The following is a 23,914-nucleotide window of genomic DNA, read 5'->3' as shown; positions in this document are numbered from 1 at the left end:
TCTCTCTCTCTCTCTCTCTCTCTCTCTCACGCACGCACGCACGCACGCACGCACGCACGCACGCACACACACACGTCGCCATATTGTATGATATGAGATGACATTGACAGCTGTGTCTGCCCCTGGTCTGCCCTCAGATACATTGTTAATTTCCACCACAATCAATAAATAAATACCACCGCAACCCGAAGTTGAGAGTGAGTGAAGCTGAGCAGCCTTAGAAAGGTAAACATGAAGCAGAAGTAGGAGTCCATATATATATACTGCTACCACAGCATCGCACACAGATCAGGAGGAATAACCCAAAGAAGGGAAACAGGTGGGCAGCATGAAGGAGAGAGGGAGGGGAAAGAAATGAAGACAGTGATGGAGGAGTGAGAGGATAAACAGAGGGGAATAGAGTTGTGAGATCTTCAAGGTGAACGCTGGCATACCGTGCATGTTGCACAGTAAATACAGCACTACCACATTGAGGTATATTCCGATCCCACACTTATTTAGTGAATAAAACATTAGTCTGACCTGTCTGTGTGCGTGGTAGAGAATGTTAATGAAATGCAACACAACTGTGATGGTTTTAGTTGTGTAGCAAATCTGTCTGATGCCTAAAAGCATGTCTCCCCTGACCCAGAGGGAATTCCCCATTTAGGCTATAGTGGATATTCGGATAAGATTTTGTCGACAGGGGTCAAAATCGAGGGCATTACAGTTGGTCTACCAGCTGTTCTGTTAAGAAATGAAGATATTGTGGTCAGATAGGAATTGCAGCATGCAAGGCATAAATAGTGCAACAGTAGAAATGTCGGCGCTTGTGGGTTCGAATCACGTGTAGGATGTGACATTTGCGAATTGCAACTTTTAAGATCTACAGTATACATTTCACATGCCCAAAATGAGGACTTCATAGAGCTTGAAAAGTGTTTAACCTCACCAGAACCACGCAGAATGAGTGAAATACACAAACGCAAGCACAAACGCACTCACACACGCAAGCAGGCACGCACGCACGGCTGCCAATCTCATGAACATAATGCTGTAGTTTAGTGTAGTATATAGTCAGGACACAGGGGTCTCCAGCGAGATTGGATGGAAGCTGATTACAGGAAGGCAAAAGTGTCCCCTTGTCGGAGGATAATGACCTCATCCCCCGTGGGAAGGCCCGTCCCATGGTGATGACATACTGGGATGTGATTAGTGGAAGATAATGACACATGATTGGGCTAGAGATAGAGAGAGAGAGAGAGAGAGAGAGACGGATGAGACCGACTGCGACTGACGAGATCAAAGAAAGAACCACGCACTGGGACACCTGGGAGTGCGTGCGTGTGTGTGTGAGTGTGTGTGCGTGCGTGCGTGCGTGCGTGCGTGCGTGCGTGCGTGCGTGCATGCGTGCGTGCGTGCGCGCCTGCGTGCGTGCCTGCCTGCGTGCGTGCGTGCGTGCGTGCGTGCGTGCGTGCGTGCGTGCGTGCGTGCGTGCGTGCGTGCGTGCGTGCGTGTATTTGTCTCTGTGTGTAGTTGTGTGTGGCTTGTGTGTTTGTAGGTAGCACACTGCATGGGTTTAAAGCATAAAGACATTTCAGCAGGAGGTTAATGCTTCACAAATACTACAAGATTACAGTATGGACACTGCTGAGAGGATGACTGACAGGGAGAGAGAGAGAGAGACAGAGACAGAGACAGAGACAGACAGACAGACAGACAGACAGACAGACAGACAGACAGACAGACAGACAGACAGACAGACAGACAGACAGACAGACAGACAGACAGACAGACAGACAGACAGACAGACAGAACTTGATAGATCTTGATAGATCTTGATAGATCTTGATAGATCTTGATAGATCTGGTATTTTTGCCAAATGTTTGCATATGTTTGCCTAATACAATATGCCCAGAACAGAGACGTTAAGTTAATGCCACAATAGTCAGACAGTTTAGAAAATGAAAAATAAATGCTCTCAGTTGCATGGGAAGGGAATGAATCAGTTGCATGGGAAGGGAATGAATCAGATCAGTTGCATGGGAAGGGAATGAATCAGTTGCATGGGAAGGGAATGAATCAGATCAGTTGCATGGGAAGGGAATGAATCAGTTGCATGGGAAGGGAATGAATCAGATCAGTTGCATGGGAAGGGAATGAATCAGTTGCATGGGAAGGGAATGAATCAGATCAGTTGCATGGGAAGGGAATGAATCAGTTGCATGGGAAGGGAATGAATCAGATCAGTTGCATGGGAAGGGAATGAATCAGATCAGTTGCATGGGAAGGGAATGAATCAGATCAGTTGCATGGGAAGGGAATGAATCAGATCAGTTGCATAGGAAGGGAATGAATCAGATCAGTTGCATGGGAAGGGAATGAATCAGATCAGTTGCATGGGAAGGGAATGAATCAGATCAGTTGCATGGGAAGGGAATGAATCAGATCAGTTGCATGGGAAGGGAATGAATCAGTTGCATGGGAAGGGAATGAATCAGATCAGTTGCATGGGAAGGGAATGAATCAGTTGCATGGGAAGGGAATGAATCAGATCAGTTGCATGGGAAGGGAATGAATCAGTTGCATGGGAAGGGAATGAATCAGATCAGTTGCATGGGAAGGGAATGAATCAGTTGCATGGGAAGGGAATGAATCAGATCAGTTGCATGGGAAGGGAATGAATCAGATCAGTTGCATGGGAAGGGAATGAATCAGATCAGTTGCATGGGAAGGGAATGAATCAGATCAGTTGCATGGGAAGGGAATGAATCAGTTGCATGGGAAGGGAATGAATCAGATCAGTTGCATGGGAAGGGAATGAATCAGTTGCATGGGAAGGGAATGAATCAGTTGCATGGGAAGGGAATGAATCAGAAAAGTCCACATGCAAATTGTGACAATTTGTCTCAATTACAAAAGCAGCAGAAGAAGCCATCGTGCACATTGTGACAATTAAGTCTTTTTTTTCACCTAAACATCATCATTGATGTTCATTGTTTAGTCTTGCAATGCCATTGGTCATGATATTTGCATATAAATACCCCCCACAGAGGCACAAATTTACACCACTTCAAAATCTCTGGACTCAGTGCAATTTCTAATCAAAATTGACCTATGACCTTTAATCTTTAACCCTGATAAAAGTAACTAAAATGCATGTAATACATATATTTGTGTGATCATTAGAATGTCTAGAACATGTATCATGTATTATTGTGAAAGATATCCACCGAATGTAAATTATTAATTTATTATTATTATTTTAATAATTATTATACATTTGCATAAAATGTTCATTAAACTTTTTTTTTTTTTTTTTGAACATATTTTTTGAACATAAGTCCTAGTAGTACAAAGTAGTAGTAAGGTTGAAATCTATTTTTTGCAAGTAGAAATGTATCCGGGTCTTACAGGGTTAAGACTGCAGGTAAAGATTAGATAGATTTGTTTAAATAGAATTGTTTTTCAATTAGCTTTTAGGACCGACTGTCCACAACTGTCATTTAATTTGATCAGATTTGTGTATTCAGATGTGGCAAAATACAAAAAAAGAGCAGTCATAATGAGGACATAATATTAGATGCAAAGAAATGTATGTAAATTTGACTAATAAGACCAGCGAGTCTATGCACATTGCGGTGGACGAATCCAATCCTTTGTCCAACCGTTTTGTTGCAAGCTGCAGCCTGGTTATTAAAGATTATAGCAATCTCTGTCTGTGTGATCTGCCCGTGTGTCTCTCTATCTGCTTGTAGCTAATGTGTTTTCTGTGTCGTTGTGTGATGCAGAGCGGTTGTGTTGCTGATTGTCTCGGGTGGCGGCCGGAGGCTGCAGTCTAAATGTGCTTGTTCCCCCTGGGGGGTGGAGGGGGGGGGGCTTCGTCATTAGAACACCACACTCCCATTAGGACTAATTGGGTGGACAGACGGAGAGATGGACGGTATGGAGGAGGAAGAGGAGAGAGGGAGGAAGGAGACGAGTCCCATGGGGATGGAAGAAAGAAAGAAAGAAAGAAAGAAAGAAAGAAAGAAAGAAAGACAGAAAGAAGCCAGCAAACACAAGATGAAAGGAACAGTCTTGCGCGCGCGCACACACACACACACACACACACACACACACACACACACACACACACACACACACACACACACACACACACACACACACACACACACACACACACACACACACACACACACACACACACACACACACACACACACAATTGATCACACAAGTGATCAATTGATCACACAAGTGATCAATTGTACCTCACACACACAAACCTGCACACCAAACCACTTACACCATATAATTCAATTAACATCTATATTTAATGAGCTCTACTAGTGCACAGGCTGTTTTAAATATTGATAGGTTAGGTTTACAGCGTCATTATCTTCACCTAAAAGGCAAATCATGGCCATTAAGGAGAGAAGATTTAACACGTCTGTAGGATGCATTTGTAGCAAAGCGTCTCAGAGCCTCTGGCTGGAGAAGGCTAATATCTTCCCCGACCTAGCGGGGAAGATATTAGATATTAGATATTAGGGGGAGGTTTGGCGAGGGGGGGCTTATTCCATGCCACCATTGACTCCGGCACCAGTGTCAACAGAATGCATGAAAAAGCCACCGTGGATCACCTTCGCTAGCGTCAGAAGCGCTAATATGCTAACCGGGAGGTTGCGCTATTTTTTTATTGAGCTCCTAACATCATCCCTCACCTAATATCACCTCAATCTGATTCCGAGAAAACTCCGCTAAAGATCGCGTGCGCGGCCGCATGCACATTGTTTTTGGAATTCGAGGACGTAACACCGTGGAAGCAAGCATTGCCTAGCTACGGGAAGCTAAAATATTAGGGGTGTGCATCTCTCCCTTACAAGATGATTCGATACGTATCGATACGCATGGGCTACGATGCGATTCGGGGACGATACATTTTATATACAGAACGATTCGATTCGATTAGATTCAGTCCAAATCGATACGATTTCGATTTTGTGGAACTTCATGGAATTTGATGCGATGCGATTCGATTCGATACGATACGTTGCAATCTGACACATTTAACCTTCTATAGATTTTTTATTTGAAGCTAGATCTATAAAGAATAGGGTTGGGACTTCATTAAAAAACATCTAATTAATTGGAGGCTTTGTGATTGATTAATTAATCTCAATTAATCACATATCAATAGGCCTATTTGACCTGAGCAGTGAGCTTTTTTTTCAAATGGATTTGGATATGAGTGAATCAATGAATAGTGACTACATAAGCATAGGCAATAAAACAAGTAGTAATAATAATAGTGGTAATAATATTATTTATATGCTTCTCTGAGTACTTAAAGACACTTTTCAAGGAGAACATGAGAAAACAAATAAAAACAACTTTATTAGAGAAAAACTAAGAAAGACTATGGAATAAAATAAATGAAAGCTATAGCAATATTCCAGAGGTGGGTTTGAATTTATAGGTGGTGACATGTCTCTGAGTTTTGGAAGTGCATAGTTTGACAGGTCTGACTGCCTGCTGTGGACAGAGAAACCCTGACCATTAAACACGGGCAGACGCAACGATACAGTCTATCATTCATTGTTAAAGCTCCAAATGATATTCCCATTCGTCTTTGTGTCTGCCCGTGTAAACGCAGCAGCGAGTGTGAGGGGTTGGGGAACGGATGGAAAGTACATAGTGTTATTAAGGAGGACTCCTAACTATATGGAAGTTAAACTAACGTTAGCTCCCATGCTAGCTACTAGCTAGTAGCTTCCCTCGTCAGAACAGAACAGAACAGAACACCACCACAGATCGGGTGGAAGCTGTTGATATCACTGCTTGTGCCCGTGGATGGGAAATAAGATTTAAAAGGCTATGGAAGCGTGGATGAAAGCACAGATGTGTGCAATAAAGTTGTGTCGGATGTGCCTGTGCACCCCGTCTGCTGCTCGTGTGCTGTTGTGACTGTCGCTGGCTGCTGATGCAAAGTTAAAGAGCGTCATAAGCATGCGCCCATCCTGCGCTGGAAGTAGCAGATCTACAAGTTATCTACCCGTCGCAATGCACAGCGCTTTGGGCTTGTACATCTGTGTTTTTCCCGCAGTTAGTTGAATTATATCGATTCACAACTTTAGGATCGAACCAACGTCCGATCCAGACGCTATTTTGACCGATCCAGACACACGTGCATCGATGTAGTCGTATCGTTAATGTTAAAATCGATTATCGATTCATATCGATATTTTTTGACACCACTATAAAATATGGTAAATATAATAGTAGTAATTCTGGATTAATAGAAATCAACAAAAGACGAGAATTCTCATCTATATACGAGAAATCTCGAGTCTTGGCCTAGATTGTGTTAAGGTGTCTTCAGTGTCCCTTCCCGACGGGAACGTTTTGAATCCCAGGCGTTACACATTCAATCAATTAGAAATGTATGAGATTGAACATGGTTCAGTTCATTATGTGATGATGTGGGATACACACACCGTCAGAGGTTCATTTACACTAAGAGTTCCATGAACTTCCAAGGATGATGTGTAAACTTTGCTCTCGCCCACAGGGCAATGGGGTAGAATCATTTAAAATGCCTGTGATTCTGAGGTGTGAGACAAAGATAGAGAGAGCTGGAGTGTACCGTACAGTGTATATGAGAGAGAGAGAGAGAGGGGATGAGAGGTGGGGGGGGGCAGGGGATGGAGCAATCGAGCCAGTCTCATGCTCAAACACATACGGTCACATAAGCAGACACTGTATCCCATACAACATCTCTCACATCGTTCTCTCTCTGTCTGTAGAAATGTTCTCCAATCACCAGCATAATGGACAAAAGTGTTACAAAGTAACGCGCTACTGTAACGGATGTACTTTTTGCTTTAAAAAAAATCCAATCATAGACACAGTTGGGCGGGTCTTGTCTTATGGGAAAAACACACACAAGCACGGCAACACGCCAACCACCCACACACACAGGGCCACCGTGCAGAAATTGTGTAATGCACAATTATTTTTAAATCTACTTGCAAACTGTGCTTTGTAGACAAAATTGTGTAAGTTGTGTGTGATATATATACTGTACATACGGTACACTCCAGCTCTCTCTGTCTTTGTCTCACACCTCAGAATCACAGGCATTTTAAATGATTCTACCCCATCACCCTGTGGGTGAGAGCAAAGTGTACACATCATCCTTATTCCTTGGAGGTTTTATGTAACTCTAATAGTGTAAATGAACCTGATGAAAAACAAGAAACTCCAGTAGTGTGAGGCGAGTTTAAGGGACAGTTTCCACATCAGCAAGGCTGTCAGGCTGCTGAACAGGCACTGAGCCCAGTCGCCATGTCAATCATAATATAAGCTCCCGTTACACTGGCACTATCGCTATAGTATATGACCGTGGATATTCTCCACTCCAGCACAACTCATACATAGTTGATAGCTGATGCTATGGGATGTCTCTTACTTGCAGAGACATGAAAAAAAGAGACAGAGGTAAGTAAGTAGCCTTGGGAAGGAATGGTTTCCGAGCCATATGGCCCATATGGCCCATATGGCCAGGAGCTTATCTCCTGTTTCTGTAGCGTGAAGCAGCTTGATGTGCAAGTACGCCTCCTGGAAATGACACTAGTATGTTGCAGGGACCAAGCCTCCAGTCCTAGACCCTTGATGCTGAGTGCCAGGCAGGCAGAAAGGCACACTGGATTCCTATTGATTTTCTCTGGGTATTGAACACCAGGCCTCCCAATCTCTAGGCAGACACTACAACAAGGCCACCGAGACTGTGTTTTATACTATTATATTTTATATTGCTTTGTCTTCCCCCCAAACTGTTATTATTATGTCTGTGCTGTTACTACAATTTGTAGTCAACAGTACAAAATGTAATTCAATCCACTCTTTTACCCATGTAAACTTGGGATGTGACAAGTAAAGTGAATTTTGAAGTTGACAGATTTGCTCTGGGGCATCATGGGAGCATACACGCACCGTCAAATACAATGCAATATAAAAGTGCAATAAATGGTTTTCATCTCGAAGAGAGAGTCTGACTGAATATCATAAAAAACACAGTGGAAGAAACACCGTTTCCAGGTTTTGTTGAGGTTGTAGGGATGTATTTTAAACTCTACCAAGCAAGAAAATCAAATGTCCAAATGTAATTTGTGTCACTGTCAATCACAAAGCAGCAGTCTCCCAGTGTGAACTTACTATTGGCATGGGAAAACATACGTTTACATTGCCAAAGCAAAAGTGGACACGCGCACACACACGCACACGCACACACACACACACACACACACACACACACACACACACACACACACACACACACACACACACACACACACACACACACACACACAAGAACCATTTCTTAGCAGTTATAATGTTTTGTTTTGTTATTAAATCTGTTAGCCCTTAAGCTATACAGCAGCTCCTGTATGGCCATATTGACTGGCCTGCCCCGTCATCTTATAGGCTCATTCATCTGTGCTCTTTTATCTCCACCGTTACTCTGGATGAATCAGTGCAGACTAAATATGCTCTTACCTCTGTAAAACATGGTGGAACGTGCTGTCTGAGGTCACTAATGGTATCCGTCCCCACTGAATTAATCATAATATGGGCTTTTATGTATTTTCCCATCTGTGCTTGTACTGTTTTGCAAAATGATTCAAAAGCCTCTCTCAGTGAGAGAGTGACGTACCAGACAGATTCAATATGTTTGTGCCTTGTTCACCAAAGATATATGACCTGTTTGTGCTTTCTGTCATCATGTAGAGTTTGCACAATTACAATGTCAAGGACCACCAGCTTGATATTCATTTGACAACAGACCCCCATTTGATACCATTTTCATCTCAGTGTTAATTTAACTGAGCGTATACAAATGGAAATGGAATAGTTCGTACACTCTCTGAGTTAACACTCATGTTGCCCGCTATTAATTAATTAATTATTGTAGCAGTCTCCCAGTGTTCCTTCCGTTCTGAGCGGATTTGCTTGAGGCAACCGAATCTGAAAGCCACCAATGTTAAATCTATATCGGATCGCATATCAAAGTAATGAACCACTAGAAACATACACCTTGCAAGTTGCAACCGTGACTATCGGCTGTAAACAACACTCGTTTTGGTTAGAATCTGGGATTAGATTCTGAGATATAAGCATCTGAAAAAGGTAAACAGACAATGAGTCAACGGCCGAGGCCAATTACATTTTCGCGTCATGGCTTGTATACTAAGCACGAGCATATTCCAGAGCTAGCCAGATGTAAACTTAGGGTCTGGGCCTACATGAATCAATATAAAATGCCTTAAGACGTGTCCAGAGGTCCTAGGCCTCCTACGGTTTTATTTGATAAGACGTCTGTAGACGTCTTTTAGTATCATAAGTGAGAACCGCAAATCCTCAAGGACCCCTGGGGGTCCCGGGGCCACACGTTGAGAACCAGTGATGTAGTCCGGGGGCTCGAGGGGTTTTCAGGGGGTCACCGGCTACATTATTGATAGTTAGGAACCAACGTGGCTCTAATGGGGATACTGGACTTCATATGGCCAGCCTGTGAGATTAATCGTCCACTCCAGATTTAGGCAAGGTTTTAGCCAGATTTGAGCACCATTCTAAATGTATGAATATCTCAGAAAATCCGAAACACATAAACACACAATAAATGTGCGTCAGTACTAAGTTAGCGTATTGGCAGTGATGTGCATAAGAAGTTCTGCTTATTCGGCATTTATACATGGCTATCTCTTATAGAGGGTATGCTTGTGACATCATCATCATACCTGGATGTTAAAACGACGTTAAACTCACTCTGCCACTCACTTTGCCACTCGATTTGCAACTCACCGCATGCTTGCGTATACCCTCTATGGAGCCGTGTGGTAAAGATCATATGAAATGGTGGTCTGTGGCATAATGCATATCAAACTGGTGGTCCTCGAAATTAAAAGGTTGATGATTACTGACGTAGAGAAGTCTCAACATCATTGATGCTGATCAAATTCCCATCCGTGTGTAATATGTGTGTCTGTAATAGTGCTAATGATGTTCACATTTGTTTGATGTTTTTTTTTTTATCTCAGTCTGGTTGATTCAAATTCAATAAAACATCCTACAAAGCATTTGGGAGTTTGTGTTAGCTGAGTGTGGTGATATGTACTAAACAAACAACAAAACAAAGATATCAATTGCCTGTCTGGAGGACGCATGTATTAATATTATAATTATAATTTATTAGTACACAATTAGCATGACATGGCTAGTGCATGACACATGGCACTATACAGCACTAATTGTGAGCGTTGTCACCTGGTTAACACTAGCTTGATTGGTCTAACAACTGGTCCTCCTCCAATGATCAGGAGCCGTCTGCCAAGGCAACAGGAAATCAGTAGCCGGTGAAGAGTTAGAATGTATTCTATGAGCTCATCTACCTTTCCACATGCACTGTGAATGGTACTACGCTGCTATGATGCTGATAAATAAATGGTAAATGGTGCATTTATATTTTACATACTGTAGGTTGTGCATTACATCACCCATTCACAGACACATTCATACACCAATGGTGGCGGAAACCATGCAAGGCACCAACCAGCACATCAAGAGCAATTACAATTTACAATTTACAATTTAGGCATTTAGCAGACGCTCTTAATCCAGAGCGTATCTTGCCCAAGGACACTTCGACACTAACTCTGGGGGAGCCCGTGGGTTCGAACTGGCAACTTACCATCCGGCCACTCTACCCCTGAACCACCGCCGCACAGTCAGATGCACGCACGCACGCACGCACGCGCGCACACGCACGCGTGCACACACACACACACACACACGCACACGCACACGCACACGCACACGCACACACACACACACACACACACACACACACACACAGGATCTACTCACTGGGTACTCTGTTGATGGCTTTCAGAGGTCGCAGGACGCGGACTGTCCTGATTGCTGATAAGTTGATATTCTGAAGGTCTAATGAATACTCCACCATCCTGGAATGAGAGAGAGAGGGGGGGGGGGGGGGGGGGTGTAAATAAATGTAAAATGTTTGATTCAATTAAAGAAGAAAACAGACAATTGACTCTAAACATACAGTACATGGAGCAATAGGTCCTGCATGCCCAGAACGCAGACAGTCACTAATTTGCTGACCAACACGACTGCCATTATCTGTCTTCAGCTTCTACACTGGAGGGTCAAAGAAGGCCATTATCTGTCTTCAGCTTCTAGTTTCTACACTGGAGGGTCCATGAGAGGCCATGAGACGTTCTTACCAATAAAGTACAGGTTGGATAGGGTTATGTGGTGTAACATTACGTCTATAGTCTAGCCTATACTGAGACATAAAGTCATTGTCAATGCAGAATTGCCACCCAGAGTACAAATACTAGTCTGGCTTTGCTACAGTGAAATGGAAATATATGCTTCACTAACTGTGATGAAATAAGAGTAGCTGGGTCATGCTGGAATGAAGTGATAATGCAGTTGTGCAGAGAATCGAGACAGATAAGGGCTGGCTCCTGCTACAGCTTGCAACATTTCATACGGTTGTTTGGCTGTATGAAATGCTGCAGATAGCACTTTATTTCCTGCAAATCCTTTCCTTTCTGGGTTAGAAGTGACAAACTGAGTCCCCCAGGCGTCTAGCAGCAGTTCCCAATTTATTTAGCTCCAGACCCAAAAGAGAAGTTTCGAAAATAGCCAATCTACAAGCCCACAACACGTCACATTTTCTCTACTTCTTAAAAGTATTTTTCCCCCTCTAATTCATAGGTTTTTCTTTTTTTTAGGTCCTAGGCTTCGATTCCCACTTGGGGGCGTGTTCTCTCCTCCGTGTCATCAATACCAATACCCTAGGTGGGGTACCATTTCACCAATGGTTTGCCCAGAACAAGGAGTTGGGGTTAAAATGATGTATGCAGTTTACTTTTTCAGATGTACAGTATGGTACTCACAGTAGATAGAGAGCAAAGGGAGTAGTTTGTATGTTCAAAGTACGTTATTTAGATTAGACAGATGCTAGGTTTGATGCCTCCTACTGTAGGTACTTTGTAGCATTGCATCGCCCACTTCCCCGTCGTCTGTTAATTGACTATTCGTGCTGTTTACGGTCATGCACTTTTTTAAGTTGTTCTTTCTAAGAGCTTTCTAAAATTAAGTGCCTACCTTCTAAATTGTAAACTGTGAAAAACCATCAAAGGGGAATGAGAGTATACGCTGGAGGAGAAATGAGAAAGGCAGGAGAGGCCGTTCTACAGGCCTAGTAAAGTGTTGAAAAGAGCTCACATAGCTTCAGGGTATTGTTCTAAAGTCAGAGTTTGGCATTTGTTAGCTATATCCACAGCATGGCTACGCTGTTAGTGCCTCGATCCGAAACCAAACCACTTTCACAGGAGACCAGCTTCAACTTACCCCAGCCTGCATGCGTGCGAGCGTGCATCATACGTGCCTGGGGTTAGAGTGGGTCTCAGTATGGGACAGTACAAAATGAAAACAGCAACAGTAGAGCTAGTAGCTAAGTTATTCACCTGTGCTGCAGATAGCCTACGGTTCAGTTATAGCAGTTCAACAGCACATCATTCTAATTCATTAAGATGGCCAGATTAGCATCACTTGTCAAGTGAATGAGAAATTAAATCTCTTCCTACCAGCTTTGTGGACTGACTGAGCACGGACTGACTGAGCACTCGAGATTCAAGCTTAATTTCATCGTTATCTTGTGTACGAGTACACATAAGAGAAACATTAGTTGTCTGTGCCACGCCGACAATTTTATCAGATCGGCCTGTTATATATTGGGGCATAGCTGCATTATTCTTTTTTGGGGGAGGGATGGAGGGTTGCTTTTTTCTCACTGGACCATTCTCACATGTCCCAGGAATGGGTGGACCAAATGAGAAGTTCCCAGCTCAATCTTTTTAGGAATATTTTTTAAAAATAATACACACATGCCCCCTCTTTCTTTATTATTATTATTTTTTGTGAAAAGTCATGATGAAAATATATTAAAGAAGAGTACCACAAGTTGCCATGTATTGCTGTACTTCAACATATTTTGATGAGAAATATTTTTGAGTGGTGCAACCACTCCTGGGAATGGGTGAATGTACCTAATCTATATGTAAAGCGCTTTGGATAAAAGCGCTATGTAAATGCAACATTTACCATCTTAATTTTTCAGAGACACATTCTCGGAGGCTAGTGCATAAATATGTTGTTTTGTTCTCTCTGCAATAGTACTTATTTGTTTTGAAATTCAAGAGAGCGCATAGATATGCCGAGTCCTAGACTCCAAAAAAGGTTGTCCTCAGGACTGCTCAAAATATGCAGGCATTCCAATAAAACTCAATCAAATTGAGAGAACAGGGAGAAGAAAGAATTGCCTATGGCTCCAGCCCTTCAACTCCATGTCACGCCCGTTTGAACAATTTGTTATGTTGTTATATGAAGTGAAACAAAATGCAGGTTGGCTGTCAGGCTGAAGAAAGACAATAGGAGAATGTCAGCCTGACAGTACGCACACACGTGCACTCACAAACACAAAGAAAAGTGTATTTGTTTCCATGTGATCGATTTTTGAGAGGGAGCGAGTTATGAAGAGGGCTCACTACACATAATAAATAGCCTCCTCTCTCCATCTCTGTATTCTATGTCTCAGTTCTCTTTAATCACTGGCCAGTTCACCTCATTTGGCCTTATTGATGTTTTCAAACCTAATAATCTCTGTGGTTCACTTAAAGACTGTGTATGACTGACAGACAAACAGAGATGAAGAGAAATTAGCAGAAAGACAGTGTTACTGTGGAGGATACTTGAGAGAGAGAGAGAGAGAGACGGACGGACGGACGGACGGACGGACGGACGGACGGACGGACGGACGGACGGACGGACGGACGGACGGACGGACGGACGGACGGACGGACGGACGGACAGACAGACAGACAGACAGACAGACAGACAGACAGACAGACAGACAGACAGACAGACAGACAGACAGACAGACAGACAGACAGACAGACAGACAGACAGACAGACAGACAGACAGACAGACAGACAGACAGATTATAAAGTCAAATCCTCAGTGTTAATGTATCCATGGGACTCTGAGAGGGTAAATGTAACAAAATGGACCCGTTATAAAGTGGTGGTTTAGACTAATCAAAAAGACAGATTCCTCCCACTTCTCTTCAGATCTCCTTCAGATATCATTCTTAGACATATTCTCCCCTGCAATGTTTCAGCCACAACGCTTTCATCAGGGTGCTGCACTGCTGCTTCATCTGTCTCAGTATTTTGCACTTCCAATTAGGCCACTTTAATTTCACAACAGCAGTCGGTTTAGCAAAAATATGCTTCTTAAGTGTGCAGATAATATACAGTAGCTAACTGAGCCACTCGCTGTGCACAGTAAAATCCTCAGTGTTAATTCATAATTAAACACTAAACTTAAATGCTGAAATCCAATCCATTCATGTCCTACACAGAAGTCAAACCAGGGTCTCCAACATGGGAGACCAAATTCCTACCACTCCTCCAAGACAGAACATACACTTGCCCAGGAGTTGTGCTTCAAGCAGTACTAGTGGAAAAAGTAGGTGCCCTATAAGACCAAGGTCTAAATCATTAGTATCTTAAAACTGGAAGAGTATAGAGACCATATCTTTTTTTATGATCCAAATAACATGTTAAAAATTGTATATGAAATAATTAGTTGATTGTAAATTCAGGGGTTGAAACATGGGTACATTTTCATTATGCTTTAACTAGCATGTGACGTGTCAAACTAGGGGGTTTTCATGATTCTGAATCCATTGCAAGCATTAGTTTTGCACAAAAACACTCCTTGGACTAACGGCCATAGCCATCATCTTGTACGTGGGCACGTGGCTATGGCCCGGGGATGTGCAGTGCCAAGTTGAAATTTGGTCGGAGGGGTTGTCATCCAGAGAATCTAAAAACGACCATTGTCTATATCTGTCTGTCTGCAGGTCGCCCAGGGGTCTATGCCTTTTTTCCCTCTAGCCCAGAAAACTTTCCTGCTATATCTGCTATTTCTCCCCAGAATATGGGGCTGCTATAGATGAATCCACAGAGACGTGCCCGGGGTGCGGCCATTACTGAGGTGTACCATTAACTGCTCCATGGATTAGTAGCAAATCAGTTAATGGCACACCTCAGTAATGGCCGGGCATGCCTAGGGCACCCCTCTGTGGATTTGTGTAAGATTCATGGTTAAATTACATTTGAGGAGTCGGAAAGGCTAGACAAAGTTATACAGTAATTAAATGCAGTCCATTTACCATACTGTGAATTAATTCAGGTGCAAGCACATGTGCAAGCACATACTCAAGCGCTATAAGTTACTTTGTAGATTTTGATAATTGTTACAAAACACATGAACCACTTCAGCCCTACAGTATATAGGCGGTATCTCCAACATGTCAACACATACGAACCAATGTATCTGGCTTTACAACCCATATACCTTGAATAGCTTCTATTACCTTTGGCACGAGTCTTCTAGATGAGACAGAATAACTGGCTAATGGCTAAGCAACTCGTAGAGCATTGAAGTAGAGGTTTCTACATCCCGGTTAAGTTCGTATCGAACACCACTGTAGCGGGTCCTAATTAAATAACCAGCACTGGTCGAGCTATTTAATATAGGCCTATATTTCGGCCATTTGAAAATAGCAGATCTACAAGCTCACAATGTGTCGTATCGTGAGCTTTATAGATCTGCTATTTTCAAAGGATTTTGAACTTGTGAAATGGGACATTCTGCACAATGAGTAGGCTACTTTTACTTTTGGTAGGCCTACTTTAAGTACATTTTGATGTCAATATGTGTGTTTCTGCACTGTGGCATTGATACTTTTAATTCAAACATGCGAGTATACTTCTTCCACCACTGCTGTGAATTATATCCAGGTGCAGGTTTGTGTCGGCACGTGTTTGGGCGGGCCAGTTTCCTGTCCTGATGGAGACTGAGGTGCAGAAATACCAGGATCGTCTAGAAGAAGGCTGATGGAAATGTCAGAGCGTACTTTTAGTGGCCCAGCGGCCCTGATATTACACACAGCCTAGTACGATATAATCCTGCAACACCTGCTCGCTCTAATGACTAGAGAACAAGGCGCTGGTTGAAAGGCTGCCCACGCCCACTGGGAACACCAGGCCACAAGGGTAAGGGGAGTATTCCAAATTGACCCACATGGGTCCATTTGTAGACTTTCAGAGTTACACTCTGGATCATGCTGTTCAGACAAAAAACATACTGCACGCACTGTATGTAACCTACTCGATATCAGTGAGTATCTATGACGAAGAAAGTTTGTTGACTAACTTTCTTCCCTGACGAAAACTAAAAACTAAGCTAAAAAACTCAATTTAGTGTACAGTGGTTCTCAAAGTTTTGAATTTCAAGGACCCTAATAACTCTGAGAGTGTGCAAATGGAACCAAATGGACTCGTAAGGGTCCATTTGATTCCATTTGTACACTCTCAGCGTTACACATCCCTTACGGGGCCATTTGGAACCCATAAGGACACTTTGAGACCCACAGCTGAGTGTTTCCAGTGAGCCAACATGCACAATAGCAGCACCCGCACTCTGTTTGACCAGAATGGAACAGAGCCTTCATTAGTATCATCGGTAACACGAAGTAAGGAAGGGGCCCAATTTCTTTCCAAAATGGCCTGTGTGCATAGAGCCCATTACTGTAGTCAGAGTAAGGGGCCACACCTAACCTTATTCTGTAATTGGCCTGCAGTATTTAGTAATCCCTCAGAAGGATAAAGGGAGACAGGGAAGGGCATTGTGTGAGCACGGCAAGGACTAACAAATGGCTCTTTTCTAGTACAGGAAGTGTACCGCGCGTGCCGTGACATGCATTTCACAGGTTCTGGATGTGTTCCATTTCATTACTCCACGGCTCGGTTTTCAGATTAGGTTCTCAGAACGTAATTTGAGCTCTGCTCAGAAGGTGGTACTACTAACCCTGAGTTCTGGAAACCCAGAAGTCACAACTTATACTAAACTTATTTCTAAAATAGCAGATGTGCAAGCTCACAACACATCACATTGCGACACGCTGTGAGCTTGTAGATTTTGGAACCTGCACCACGACCTGTCCTAAACAGAACCGGACGGACCCATGCAGGGTTACATAACTAAACCCTTCTCCCTCAGCCTTTTCTCCCCAAGTCTAACTCTGAACTACAGATATAAATGTGACGCGCACGCACGCACGCACGCACGCACGCACGCACGCACGCACGCACGCACGCACGCACGCACGCACGCACGCACGCACGCACGCACGCACGCACGCACGCACGCACGCACGCACGCACGCACGCACGCACGCACACACACAAGAAGGAGCTATTTGAGAACCACCTCTGCCTCGGTCTCCCCATGCAGGTCTAACACTGAACCAAAGTGTAACTGTCTCACACACCAGTCTGGGAGAAGAATTTAAGTTGCTTTTCTCCTGACCCCCTGACCCACACTGTGTATAATAAAGATATTACTCTCCTCTCTGGTGTGTTACGTCCTTCCTCCAGGCGAGCCTCCCGTAATCCAGGCCTAGCACAGTTCAGAGCACGGCCTCTCAGCAACTTGTGCACTGTCTCCAGAGTTGTGTGTTTTAGCACAAGGGCCTGTTAGTTGCCCACAAAGGTTACATTTAGAGGAGAGGCGAAACAAGGGAGAGGGCAGTCTGTACCAGAAAATATATGCGTGTGTGAGTGCGCGCGTGCGTGGTGTGTGTATGTTTTCACTAAAGAAGTGCCTCTCCCCTTCCAAATCAATCAAGCTGCTGTGTTTGGGAGAGTAATTTAATTTGTGATTGCCCATAGCCATGTCTTCCCAATTGTTCTTTTAACACGACTTTCTTCTGGCCCACGCTTTTGTGTGTCCAGTGGTGACCAGAGGGGTAGGCTGTGTGTGTGTGTGTGTGTGCGTGCGTGCGTGCGTGCGTGCGTGCGTGCGTGGGTGCGTGCGTGCGCGCAGTGCAGTGCATGCTTGAGTGTGTCTGTGTGTGTTTTTGGTGAGAGTGTCAGTGTAGCCTATACGCCAAAGGAAGGTGAAGATACTCATTAGATTAACTGTTGTAATCAATGATGCTAGATATGGTTGTCTTTGATCCAGACATACACGGTACAAGTGTGTACAAATGGAAGCAAATGGGACCAATTCCATTTGTACACTCTCAGAGTTACAATAACACAGATTTAAGTCTTTGCCAGCTGTAAATGGACATATCACTATGCTGCAGATGCTCATGAACATCTGTTGCAGTATACTGTTTCAATTTCAAGGTTCAAGGTCTGTATTGCTATACCAACGCAAGGTACGTTTCTTGGTTCTTCTAAAAAAAAAACATACAACCAGATAAAATAGTGAATAGCAATTAAGGACTAACATACCAAATATCAATAAGTAGAAGTTAGATGTTTTGGTTTTGTCAGATGATGGACAGCTGTCACTCAAGGTGAAGGCTGCATGCTCGACATTTTACAGTGTACAGGTACAACTTCCTGGGTCTTGCCTAGGCTATTTAGAAGGTAAGGACACGTACCCAACAATTAGTTGCACTAGGATCATACTATGGAGCCTAATGTTCCATGGAATGTCGGTGTCAATGAGAGCCAGATAGACATGTGTCGTATAATTTCTATATAAATGAACCAAAGATTTGCTATTTTCACTAAATCAGTAAATGGTCAAACTAGTCAGTGTTTCAAATTGTTTCTCTGAAGAAAATGCTTAGATTAACAGATAAGAGACCTTTTGGTCACAACAAAGCATTCAGGTTTAAGCCAGCAACAAGTACAAGATTACAACAAGTACGGATTCATGTCTGTGCCCAATTCCTTTGTCTTGAACTCTTTGAAGCCCGGTGAGGTGTGAATCAAAAATACACTTTACTGTCCTTGCAGGGGAAAGGTACAGGAAGGGCGGAGAGACAGAACTGCTAGTATTATATTGTAAATGTTTATCTCAAGAATCTAAATCCTGTTGTTTTTACAGCCCTTGAGGACCAAATGGGAAAATGTTTCTGAGCTGTAAAGCTCAGAAACAGCCCTGACTGAAGTATAAAATCATAAGTTAAATTACCTATTCTTGTTGACTTAAACATTCTATATTGAACTTTCTTAAATAAAATGGCCCCTAACATCTATTTGTCATTATAGAATAATTTGAAACGTTATGAAACTATTACCAGTGAGTGCATTTCGTACTGATGTACAAGGTACTATAAGACAGGGTATTTTCATGATTATAGTTTTCTTTATTGGGTTAAACAGTTTAGTTCATTTATTAATAATTATAGAGTCTGTTCAATTTCATTTATTTCCGTTATGTTTAACTATGTTTTCATTGTACCTTTAAAATCATTATTACGGTTTTGTTTCAAAATTAGGAAAATGTATGTCTTTCACCATGAATAAATGTAAGAAGATGTGAGTGAAATAGAACCCGCCTCTCAGACAGGATGTGCTGCGGGCCATGTTCTGATTGGTAGAACCGACCGGCTGTGCTCCCCGAGAGAGGGATGGACTAATCTCTGGCTAGGCTTACCGTATTTAAACTAGAGGTCTAGTCACATTGAGTTTCTGGTTCCAGCGGTCACATTGGACAGAGCGCTGTGTGTTTTTAACCAGACCGTGGCAGGGTTTTTTTCCTTGTGCAGTTTGTTTGAAGCTATTTTCCATCCTGCTTTTCTTCCTCGAATGTGTGCTCAATGCTGTGAATTCTTCAGACCGGAAACGACACATGCACAAGAATAGACACTATTTACTATCCATTTGGTACAGGAAAATAGAAGAAGACATGTTTTGCGATTTCGATGTGCACATGAAGAGATGATCTCACTATGGGGCTCAGTGGACTGTTCGTGTTGCATAAAATATGAAATCATCTTTTTTCTCCTGAACAGAGTAGAGTTAGAGTGTGCCATGGTTGACCTTAGGCTAAATGCCAAGAAAACTGAGGTTATCACCTATAACATCTCACCGCAATATCCACCTCTGGAAACAACAGGAGGCACTGTGCTGAGGCCTGGGCTCATGGGTCAACTCAACCGAGCAAGATCTGAAAGTGAGGAAGGCACTTGCATGGAGAGCCCTGAACGGCATGACCAGTGTATGGAACTCCAGCCTCCCCACGCCAAATCAAACTCAGCTTCTTCTATGCAACGGTGGAGTCTGTTCTTCTATACGGCAGTGAAGGCTGGACCCTGAAGCCAACCCTGCAGAAGTCTCTAGACGGGTGCTACACCAGAATGTTGCGTATACAGTACTTAACATCAGAAAGAGTGTACATGTTACGAGGTTACGATGTTATGAGGGAATATCAAGGGTGAGCTAGAAAATAGCAGCCAGGAGAACTAGCAGAACTGCCAGCCAGCAAATTGGTGCTGTGGGAACCAACACATGGGCATTGATCAAGAGGACGTCCCACACTAACATACGTGGATGTACTCAAGAACGTATACCAACAAACTGGCCAGATGTAATGGAGAACCGGGGTGACTGGAAGCGACGATGGAGGGCTCGTCTGAGGATGACCTAGACTAGAGAGAGAGCTCACGGACAACGCAATGCATTTTGAGCTTGTATTCAGCAAATTTTATTTTCTTTGGGGTTGGTCTGATGACAGAATCAGAGTCATTTTAAATGCCAGTTGTTTTTGCACATCTTCTCTCAGAAGTTGAGCATTACACTGAAGCTACAGGATACAAACACATTATTTACAATTCCTTGCTCAAAATACAAATATCAGCAGTAAACTCACTAGAATTGGAGAGAGTAGCCTATGCTCATATATGTGTTCTCAACACATATACTAATGTTCATTATTGAGATGGTGTTTCGTTTTTGTGATGTTTTTACAGTGCCTTACCTACGCACTTCTCCTGAACTGTATCTAAACTGCTGTTCTGCCTCTGGCGACTGAATTTGCCGTGCAGGATCAATGACGTCTTATCTTATCCGATTTTGAACTGGTCACATCATGCGGGCACCATTGTTAAGGTGGCTAGAGAATGGTGGCTAGAGAATGGCTTGGTATGGAAGGCGCTCACAATTAACACCCCAATCGCCCATGACGAAGTTCACTGTCCTTTCAATTAGTAACACCCAGCGCCCAGGACGAAGTTTTATCCAAAAGACATAAGAGATATAACAACCGATTGCATCGCTCCACAGCCTAGGAGCGGCTGTTGCGCAATGCTCGATGTTGCGTAACAGTGGGACATCATCAAAAATGTTTCCCCCCTGTTTAGCCGACGAGACCAAAAATCTTAAAACGTTAATAACTCTTGATCTAAATCATCCCGTCCAATTCTAAGAAAGGATCATGTGTTAGACGGCCCACCGCGGTCACGTCGCTATAGTCGCGTTAGATTTAATCATACCTCCCGTTGTTGTCGATCGGCTCTAGAGTGTTTTGGCTACATTTACGGAAAGCTATAGGAAAGAGAAAACCAGCAGCGTGAATGTTTTTTATTGTAGGCAATGGGGAGGGAATAAGTGGCCCTGAGGATGACACTAGGAGTACAGTATGTATGTGTATGGGAGTTGAGCAGGGACAGATGTTCATTTACTGTACGTACAGTATAAGGAAGAGAGGGAGTGATACTGTACACAGTCAAATCCTTAGTGTTCATTCATCCATTGGTATCTGTGAGTGTTAAACGAGCACTCAGGATGTTACAGTGTACTGGAAGGTGCTCTTAACGAGCAGACTGCCTGGCAAGGCTGGCGCTGCCCTCTGCAATTAGCTTAGATGCTAATCTAACGGATGCTGCCAAGAGGGAGGGAGAACTGACACACGCACGCACGCACGCATGCACGCATGCACGCACACGTGACACGCACACTATGAACATGAGGCATAAATTGGCACGCTGCAGTCTCACACACACTGTATGCCTTACAGACACAAACACGGATGATCTCCCATCCATCAAGTCCAAATGTAGATCATCATCAATCTACCCGCCCTGAAAATACTGCAGTTAATGCTTGCTTTGTTTCCTATTAAAATGACAAAGTGTCTGTGTTTGTGTGTGTGTGTGTGTGTGTGTGTGTGTGTGTGTGTGTGTGTGTGTGTGTGTGCGTGCGTGCGTGTCAATCTGTATCCTTCATTAATGCAGGAGAAGAAAAGTTGCCAGAGCAGGGTGACCTTGCTTTCATTTATTATTTACCACAACAAACAAAAGTTCAAGTTATTTTCTACTGTATATATCCACACACACACACACACACACACACACACACACACACACACACACACACACACACACACACACACACACACACACACACACACACACACACACACACACACACACACACACACACGCCTGCTGCTGACATAGCATCAAAACCCACCAGAGCATGTCTACAGTAATATGCTGTGCCCCTCCTATAGACTGTCTCCCTCCCAGCTATATACCATTTCCTGCCTCAATAGGAGGGAAATAAAATACCAAGGGTACGGGCCAGCAACAAAACTAAACGAGACCAGTCTGAAAAGACCTAATCCGACAAACACAGCAGTGTGCAGCACCTTAAGAGTCGTATAGCAGCCCCTGTCGCCCATGCTTGTCCTGAGTCTGACACACACCTTGAAATTGGTGTGGCGTTAGAGGAAAAGCCATGGGGTCAACAAAACCAGTATGGTTCAGAGGTCTGAAGATATGGGTTCATGGGTAAACTCACATATAGTTACTGTAAATCTCCCACTCCCAGGGAGCTCAGGTTCAACAATCTGCCAACTTGATTCTGAGATAACTAGATGGTGGCCTAATGCCACCATTAGAAACAAAATTACACTTCAAAGCTACATCGAACATGTCAAGTTATACAACAGCCAATAATAAATCCATGACGATACCTCCAGAAACCTATACAACAATACTCCAAAATGGTACACTAACAATAACCAGGTACAAGAGATTTTGCACACAAATACACAAAGTACATTATGGACGGGAACAAAAAAAACAATAAATATATGGGCATATGCGAAGGCTAGTACACTCAGAACATGTGCAGGTGTTGGACTGTACATTTAAGACGATCCTTTTGAAACTTCTCAAGGGAACTTTCAAGGCCAATTTTAGTCTGGCTTGCAGGTCATTCCACAACCAGGGGCCAAAGAAAGGAAAGGGTCACCAAAATCAGTAGGCTATAGGGGCGATCCTCTGAGGAACATGAATGTGCAAAGGAAATTCCATGGCAATCCAGCCGGTACATTTTGAGATATTTGTTTGGGATTAAATGAACGACATCGGGGCTAAAAAACAAAAGAGAAAAAAAAACCTAAAACACAAAATGTCCAAAGACATTGTGATTTCTAGATGTAGACCTTGGTGGTAGACGTGATGCTGCTTGATCTTATCGTCTCTTACCCGGTCATGACGATGAAGAAATCCAGCCTGTTCCAGGTGTCTCCCAGGTAGCAACGACCCCCAAAGATCCCCAGAGCCACCATCTTCACCACCATCTCCAGAGCAAAGAAGATGTAGATGAACGCGTCAAAACTCTGTGGGAAAGAAGAGAGAGAGAATGGGCAGAGTGAGAGAGAGTTAATTATGTTAACATGGAAGTAAGATAGAGAAAAACATTGTATTAAACATATTAACCAGAGAATCGGTGTCATTTGCATAAAGTAAAATCCTCAGTATTAACCACTTGTTTTACACCCTATATACTTCACTGACTAGGGACTCCTTTTTCCTTTCTACGCCAAGCCTCTTCACCGAAAACAAACAATCTACAAGCTAATTAAGTGAGCACATGAACCAAATGGACCCTAGCTGCATGGTTCACTTTCAGAGTAAAATGAACCGTGAGGATTTTCCTGGGTGTCATTCATGAGAG

The 23,914-nt window shown here is 43.2% G+C and overlaps 1 protein-coding gene across 1 annotated transcript in view; it reads right to left on the bottom strand.

The window, feature by feature from the left end:
- Positions 1–23,914, bottom strand: part of LOC306936104 (voltage-dependent T-type calcium channel subunit alpha-1I-like) — a 363,333-nt gene that overhangs the window by 128,750 nt on the left and 210,669 nt on the right. The window contains exons 7-8 of the mRNA XM_079519541.1: positions 23,443–23,576; positions 10,910–11,007 (exon numbers count right to left, since the gene is read on the bottom strand). Coding sequence (XP_079375667.1) covers positions 10,910–11,007; positions 23,443–23,576 — 232 coding nt within the window. The remainder of the gene's footprint in view (positions 1–10,909; positions 11,008–23,442; positions 23,577–23,914) is intronic.

The sequence above is a fragment of the Electrona antarctica genome (assembly GCF_951216825.1).
Source record: "Electrona antarctica genome assembly, chromosome: 14".
NCBI lineage: Eukaryota > Metazoa > Chordata > Actinopteri > Myctophiformes > Myctophidae > Electrona > Electrona antarctica.
Note: the sequence above shows the minus strand (reverse complement) of the source record. Positions and strands in the feature narration are given on the sequence as shown.